General features: G+C 46.1%; 1 protein-coding gene across 1 annotated transcript in view; it reads left to right on the top strand.

The window, feature by feature from the left end:
- The first annotated feature begins 3,935 nt into the window (after positions 1 to 3,935).
- Positions 3,936 to 8,230, top strand: part of PDLIM4 (PDZ and LIM domain 4) — a 35,627-nt gene continuing 31,332 nt past the window's right edge. Inside the window, exon 1 of the mRNA XM_010189914.1 lies at positions 3,936 to 4,081. Coding sequence (XP_010188216.1) covers positions 3,954 to 4,081 — 128 coding nt within the window. The 5' untranslated portion in view covers positions 3,936 to 3,953. The remainder of the gene's footprint in view (positions 4,082 to 8,230) is intronic.

Here is an 8,230-nt window from a genome sequence, read left to right as displayed (position 1 = left end):
CTGCTGAAGATGCACAAGTGATGAGGTGATGGGTTGTGGGTATTTCACGTATCCCATGCTATGTGGGATCTGCTTAATCATCTCATGAAGAGCTCACCACCAGCTAATGCCAGCCCTCCCATGGTCCGAGATGATAGTTCAAGTACACTGGACCCATTAATCTGAGTTGCTTTGATTCACTCTTGGAAAACAGTTAACCTCTGCTGAGTTGCATCTTGGGCTGTGCTTAAAAACCAGCTGAGCACCAGGGCTGCCATAAGGGAGGAAGACGGATGGCATTTAGGAGTGGAAAAGAGCAAGAAGAAGGTCCTCTCCCATCTTGTGGGCAAGCTCTGTGGGTTTCTAAGCTGTCTTGTGCCACTTCACCCCAAGGCTCCATCAGTTTGCTTTAGACTTATGTTGGTGGGAAAATATCGTCAAGTGCAGGACAAGTTAACTGGTGGCCTGGAGCTCACATCAGTGCTCAGATCAATGCTGTGTAATGTTGAGGCTTTGGAAGCTCAAAGCTTCAAAATGAGGCTGGGATCTTTTCTCATTGAAAATAGAAAAACGTTTAGGGGAACTTTAATAAAAATATTTATGTTTCTTTAAGCCTGCAGTGTTTGCTATGAGTTTGGTTCTCTGTGCCAGACACTTGGCTGCTTTGAACATGTATCAAAGTTGCTGTCACTCCGCAGCACAAGCAGAAGACTCTGGAACGTGGGTGCCTTGCAGGGAGGGAGACCCCGTGAGCTGCCAACAGCACGAGGGCTCAGACCACCCCATCCATGTGTGGGGTTCTCCGCCATGCTCCACCCTTGCGCCAGCCCTGAAATACGACCATGTGCATGGGGCCAAGTGGCACTGGGCTGGCTTCTTGCTAAGACTTAATTGCCCTTCCTGAGCTTTTTGCTGGAGAAAAAGCAGCCAAACAGCCCAAATCCTGGCAGGCACCCAGCATGGGCAAGATGAGACATGGCACACATTGGGTGCAGCAGGCCCTTAGGGACAGAGGCCGTGTTCGGCCCCACTGTGTGGGCTGAGACTCAGCTTTTGGGTACTCAGCATCGCCTGTAGAAAGGCAGCGTGCAGTGAGGAGACCACTCTCACCACTCTGAGTTACAAATCTGTCCATTCTGGTCTGTGTTTACTCAACCTTGATTTTAAAATGGTTTGTTCTTAGCACTGATGGAGAATTTAAAACCAAAAGCAAACCAACAAACAGAAACAACCCCCAAAATCTTATCACTGTTTCTCTTAAGCCTATCCTATTCTCAAACCTTGGTTCCTTTGGAGGGTCCTTGTGAAGAACAGAAACCTTGAGTGGCTTGGTGCATGTTTTCTTTGCAGGGTTTTTAACTTCATGGCTTATCCGGTTACTCTTGAATTTGTGCCCATTTTGTTCACATCGCACGCACTGCAGTTCTTCCTCATGGTATGAGTGAGTGCCTCTGGTAAAAGCTCTGTCCCCAGACCTCTGTGGACAGCTTGGCTTTAACGTGTCTGCCCCAGAGAGATCTTGCACCCGTGGGCAATGTACGCAGCTGTAGTTAGGTCACTCAGCCGTAGTCCTGGAGAATGGGCTAATAATGACAAATAAGGTTTACCACTTGAACAAAACCAGTTGCTGCTGGTTATGGGTGCTGGCTGCTTGTGTAGCTCGATGGATGCCTGAACAAGATGCCCAGATCCCTCCTGCTCCTTCCTTGTGTGTTTGTTCATCTCTGTGTGACAACAGAGGACTGGATGTTCCTTGGATGTTTCACTCCAATCATAGACTCTGGTACAAAAATAACTATCTTTAAAATTGGATCCTTGTCCTTATGCAGATCCTGGTTTTGCAGTAGGCTCTGTGGGTCTGGATTCAGCCCTGACCCATAACCAGGTTTTTCTGTGGCGTGTTTGGAGTCAAAGGCTTTGCACAGCTGGGTTAGGAGAACTTGGTTTGAAGCATTTTAAACATTACTCACTAAAATACAAACTTTGGACCTGGCAAACATTACAGTACTGATTTCTGAGCTGCTGTGACACCGTTGCTGTATCTCAAACTAATGAGTTCTTGGACTGCAGCTCCATTTCAAGCCCTCAGTCATCTCCACAGCTACCATAAAATGCTAATATGACGATACTGCCAAAATAATTTGAAATAAACCAGAATCTAAAAATAGGAAAAAGCTAGCAGCCCCATTTATGAACAGCTTATTCTCCAGGGAAGCTACAATCTGGTTAAGATCAGTGCAGGGAGAAAAATCCATCAGACATCTAGACAGCATTGAATAGACAAGAACAAAATACAGCTGTCCTGGGTCAAACTGGAGGTCTCTTAGTCCAAAAGTCTGCTGGCAGCTGGGGCTGCAGGGTGGACACCAAGGGAAGTATATAACGATGGGCAAGTGCAAGGAGATGCTTCCTTGGAGGTGCTGGTCAAGCTTCTGGTTGGCTTTCTGGTGGGTCTGGCAGCTTCTGTGGACGCAGTAGGAGCCCGATGCTCTGTGAATGCCATGTCGTCTTACACAGATTCAGAAAACCAACAGGACAAATGGATGCCAGAGGAAAAATAAACCGATCCTGGGTTGAAATGTCCTGTGTCAGAGCTTTATGGCCAATGTGTGCTATGTTCAGAAATACCTCCCCTTGTTTGCTCGGAGCTGAGTCACAGGGGAGAAGGAGGCTGGACAGGTTTTTTAGAGCAAAATAGCCTGGGCTAAAACTATTGAAAAGCAAATGGTAAATGTTGATTTACTCTGACAATGCAACAAAAGGCTTAATTCAGGCTGCCAGTTCTACTTAAATACAAAAAGTGGTTTGGAGCTCCCTGAACACCTTCAGGTTTGTGTTTTGGTGGTGTGGTGGCTGTAATCACAAGGGGAGCGACGCAGCAGGTCCATGTTACGCTGGGTGCCTCTCACTGGCTGTTTTACCGAGCAGGGTGTGATGGAGCAGAAACCCATTGCTTGTGATGGGGGATTATACCTGTGTAAATCATGAATCAACAGAATCAAACACTATCGCACTCTGCGTGCGGTGAGATACGAATGACCAGAAGTCGGATTTGCTGTGCTTTCTCACTCAATAAACCACATGGTTGGTTAGTGGGCCATTAGTAGATGTTCCAAATGACTGAAGAGGAAATTGGAGGGCAAGCAGGTAGCTATTAAGAGTTTAAACACACATTTACCTGTCCTGCCTGTACCTTGCATCATTTTATATTATTACAAAAATTAAAACCACATTTGGGCTGATGTAAATGAAATGGTAATTTCTCAGGAAACTCTTTTTAAGGGCTGCAGGACTGATGTCATGGCTGACCACAAGCAGTACCTGGACCTGTCATTAGTTCCGCAGGAAAGAAGTTACAAGTTTTATAAGGTTCTGGCATTCCTACAAAACCAGAAGGAAAGAGTTGTGGAGCCTTAACGAGCTGTGTGTTACCCCATGCTAGAAAGAGACGAGTCATTTGAATGACGGTCAGGAAAAACTGATGTCAAATGTAAGCTCTCGCAGGAAGGAATTAGAGTGACTGCCCTCATCTTCTAATTGGGTAGTCAGCCAAAGAGGAGGGTTGCATGTGCTCCCGAGGGATTGACTCTCACAGCACGGTTTAAGGCCTGCAAGCCAAAGGAATCTAAAACATCTCTCCTGAAAGAGAGTATTGCATTATTTTAAGCAAGAGATGAATCTGAAGAGAGGACCTGGTCGCATGCTGATGGGGGTTGACAGAAATCCCTTGCTTTAAAAGAGGATTGTTGTAGTGTATGGCTCTTGGAGAACTGGGGTTGACCTGAGAGCCCTGGCTCTGACATCCAATCTCTGGTAGATGCCATTGGCATAGACAAAACACATCTTCTCTAGAAATAATTGTTCTCTTTATCTGCTGCTCATTCCAAGAAACTGCACTTTTTTAAAACTAAGCACTGTTTTAAGTAATCCTTTTATTTCTCCCTACCTAGATTAACCCTGGCAGTAAAGCAGCCATGGCAGACCTGTGCCCAGGAGATATTATTCTGGCTATTAATGGAGAGAGCACGGAGAACATGACACACCTAGAAGCACAAAACAAGATCAAAGCATGCATGGACCAGCTATTGCTCTCTGTGAACAGGTAGGTCCTCTTCTGTTTGGTGTGTTCTTGTGTCAGCTTTGCTTGGGAAGGCTTGCAGCTGGCTCCGCAGCGGATGGGCCCTTAGGTTTGGTTCTTGGTGCATCCCCATGGCCCGTGTAATTATTCTGTGTTTTTAAAAAACCAGTGAGACAAAATTATTTTTAAAAGATCCCTGATGTGATAAGTGGGTTCAGTTCACTTATGTTAAGTCTGGATTCTTGCTTGCACCTTGCAATGCTCATGCAGGCTGCGTGCTGGGTCAGATCCTTCAAGCCAATGAAGGTTTATTGACTGAAGCAAGAGTAGCACAGAGTCGAAATCTCCTTTGGGTGAAGCCTTCCATTTCAATAACATCCACCTTTCATTTTCATAAATGTCTGTTCAATGATTATACATTAGAATGGCCTGCCAAATACACTTATTTTTTAGAATGTTTCAAAACAAAATGAAGGCTTAGAGGTTTACTCGCTTTCCATTGGAATTAAATAGCTAAAGGTTCCCAATACAAATCACAAATTATCCAGTCAAAATGAGTGCTCCTTATAAAACTCACAAATGACTAATGTTACCTGTAATAGATTTAAGTATGTTTGTGCGATTTTTCACTTCAGATTAAAAAGGCATTTCCTGCTATAGGAAGCTATCATTTACTGTTTATACTTCTCTTGGAAAACATGTAGTTTCCAACTGGAAGGGAGGGTAAGGAGTGCTGCCATAAATGGAGCAAAGCCTCATGCTCATGGTTCATCAGACGGTGGTTTTTAAGCTGCCCAGCTGACACGGAGTCCCCTGAGCTCAGCCTGTGCTGTAGGAATGATGTGCCTTCAGCATTAGAAAAGAAATTAAAAAAATAAAACCGAGAAGATCCTTCATGCACATAGAATTTCCCATGGCCAAGGAGGACAGCCGTTTTGCTTTCTATTAGGGAGAGTTTTAGGGAGACTGGATGGTCTTCTACCCTGAACAGGGGCCATACCCAGGGCAGGACCAGTGTGACCTTCCTGGCTGTCCACAGGCTGATGGAGCTCTCTTTGGAAGAGGTGGAAATCCTCATGTAGTGCCAGAAGGTTTTTGTGAGCTGCCAGCTGCTGAAGAGTCTCTTTCTCTGGAGGCATTCAAAGCCCACCTGGACACGTTCCTGTGTGACCTGGTCTGGGTGATCCTGCTCTGGCAGGGGGGTTGAACTGGATGAGCTTTTGAGGTCCTTTCCAACTCCTAATGTTCTGTGATCCTGTGAGGTGGTTTGACAGCAGAACAGCTTCGTCAGGAATTGGAATAAAGCTTTGAAAACAACTTTCACCTGCAGTGTGGCAGCATTTTATTCTTGTGTATAGAGTATTTCTAATGTGTGGATTTATGGGCTGAATTCCTAACTTTACACCTCTTTAGCCACCAGTATCAACAGATGTCTGTTTGTTGGCTGAGATCAGACCCTTGAGTGCTCCTCCTTCGCAAGAGGCACATGGCAGGTACCCAGCTTTCTGCTGGTGTCCACTTGGTCCTCATGATTAGGAAGTGGTGCTTGTCTTGCTGATGGCATCTGTGACCATACTGTTGGTGGTAGCTGCCATAGCAGTGAATGCAGTGTCAGTGGTATCTCCATGAAAATGCATCTGTTTTCCTAAGAGGTGGCTTCTTGCATCGACACAGGGCAGGAGTTCTGGTGCAGTGGTACATCTCTGTTCCACCGTGAGAGGAGTGGACAGAGGTCTTGCAGGAGTGTGGGTATGTGCCTTGGTGGGGTTAAGGATGATCTGTCTGTTCAGCTTGCCTGAGATGCAGAAACATTCATTAATAACCTTGTGGTGGTGTGGAAGACTTCTGGCAGCAGGAAGGTCTGTAGCTTCAGGTTGGATTTGCCCAACTACACCTACCAAGGTGGATATTTTTAACTGAGACCTTGCAATGTGCCTAGAGGAGTGGTGGGTTCTCCACAGCAGATGTTGCTAATGACAGCCTACAACCTTGCAGGGTTCACACCTCCTTGGTGTGAGCAGATCCTGCTCTGAGACAGGCCTCCCAGAGAGCAGGGTGACCTGGTGCTGGCAAGGGAGCCATGTCCCAGGGTGATGACATTAGGGATTTCATTGCTTTGTGTGTGTGTCCAGCAATTGCCACTTGTAATGAGGCCGAGCTCCAGGAAAGCACTGTGAGCAGAGGTGTGGATCAGTATCTTCTCCCTCAGGCAGAAAGATGCTCTCAAGCTGTGTCTTCTCTGTACACTGCCTTCCACAGAATACACTTTGCAAATCAACACAAGGAGATATTATTTTTTTTAAGTAAGTGTGTTTATCTGAAATATATTTGAAATAATGAGCTTATTTGTTGCATGTCTTTAGTGAAGATGTATGAAATTTGATGTTAATCCTGTTTTACCAAAGGAGACTCCCTCCAGCTGAGGGAGAGCCGGGAGCTGGGCAGCAAGCCTAACAGTGAAGTGTTTCCAGCCCTCTGGTGTCCTCTGGTCTTCTTTCATCCCATGCCCTTTCTACATGAACCCTTGACATTATGTGCTACTGAGGCAGAGAACAAGATTGGTTTTGTTTTCAGAGTCAGTAAATGCCCTTTGACTAGAAAATTCAGTAGGAGAATCCAAATGGGGGATATGTGTGGGGGAAGATGAGAAGTTACTGTGTGGTCTGACAGTGTCCTGAGACCAAGGTGGCCCCTGTGGGTTTTGGAGGTGTTGGTGATGCAGAGGTTTGATGGGAGGAGATGCTGATTATCCTCTTTATCAAATTTTATTAAGATATTTGGGTACTTTGCTGGAGAAACGAGTAGACTCAGGAAGGCTGACTGTTTAGAGGTATCATAAACAATTGGTGTGTAAAACTTTCCTGTGCAGCACAGCCAATATCTCTCCCTCATACTTGGGAGGGAATTGAAGTAAGTGGATTTCTGTTGTGATGCAAGCTTTGACCGTACTCGGGCATGACCATGTGGTGGGACTACAAATAGATGGGCGTATCTATCGTTAGCACAGTCTGTCATTAGCAATGTCCCACTGTGTTTGATGTTTTTTCTCTTACCCGGGGCTGCATGGCAGAATGTGTTCATCGAGTCTGTCTAGAAGGAGAAAAATGGAGACTTTGAGGTCAGATATGAACGTATAATTTCCAAATACCACAACGGAAAGCAGCACCCAGATATCTCCTCCCTGTGACCTTCCCAGCTGGAAGACCGTGCTAGCTCTTGGGAAGCACATCTGCTCTGGCTCCACTCGCTGTGACCTGCGCTGAGATGGGAGCTGCAGAGGTCAGTGGTGGTGGGACCCCTGGAGAAGCAAGGTTTTGAGGCAGCAGGAAAGATCCATGGTGCAACTGGTGTGGCTGTGTTAGCAGACAGGAACCCCATTGCTTCCTAGCGTCTGCGGCAGTTGCATGAGAAATTGGAGCAACGTTTGTTTTCTTGCTGTGGGACACTCCTGATTCCCTTGACTGGTCATGAACCCTGCAGGAGCCATGGGCTGCCAGCTTATGAAGAAAAGCAGGGTTCAGGACAGCTCCACATCTCATCTCTCACGTAATTCTGGGGAGGCTAAAGGAAGCAGTATCTGGAGGGCATCAGCAGCAAACCACAGCACGACGAGAAGCCGGCAGAGTCTTGGCCTTCTGTCTCCAGACAGTGGCCACCTTGGGTGGAAAAGCTGTTTTGTTTTCTAACAGTAACAAAGGATCCAGCAAAACAAAATAATTGCAGGCTTGATGTATCGCATCTGGATTCTCTGTAGTGATGTATGTTCATGTGAACAAGTACTTGCGCGTTAAAATCAGTTTTATCTCTTCCAATCAACCCTTTCTTATCCTGGAAGGCAGCCAGCGTCTGGGTGAGTGCACACAACAAGTCTACGGTCCAGAGATAACCAGGTTGGCAGTGCAGCTTGCCCTCTTCATGCATACATAGTACTGTGTGTTTTCTCATCTTTTTTTAAAGAAAACCTTCCCAACTCCCTTGAATGTTAATGTCTCCTGTGGTTATGCTGCAGCCCTGGTTATTAGGGAAGACTTGTTGCTTCAAATTGGGTCATACCTCAAAGGAAAACAGCAGTAAAATTGGGTCAGAGCTGTGCTTTGCTGAAACCACCTCTTACGAGCAGAGGGTTGAGCGCCCAAAAGACCTCGGGCACTGGATGGAAGACCTTATGGCGTC

The sequence above is a fragment of the Mesitornis unicolor genome, unplaced genomic scaffold (assembly GCF_000695765.1).
Source record: "Mesitornis unicolor isolate BGI_N332 unplaced genomic scaffold, ASM69576v1 scaffold1108, whole genome shotgun sequence".
Classification (NCBI taxonomy): domain Eukaryota; kingdom Metazoa; phylum Chordata; class Aves; order Mesitornithiformes; family Mesitornithidae; genus Mesitornis; species Mesitornis unicolor.
Note: the sequence above shows the minus strand (reverse complement) of the source record. Positions and strands in the feature narration are given on the sequence as shown.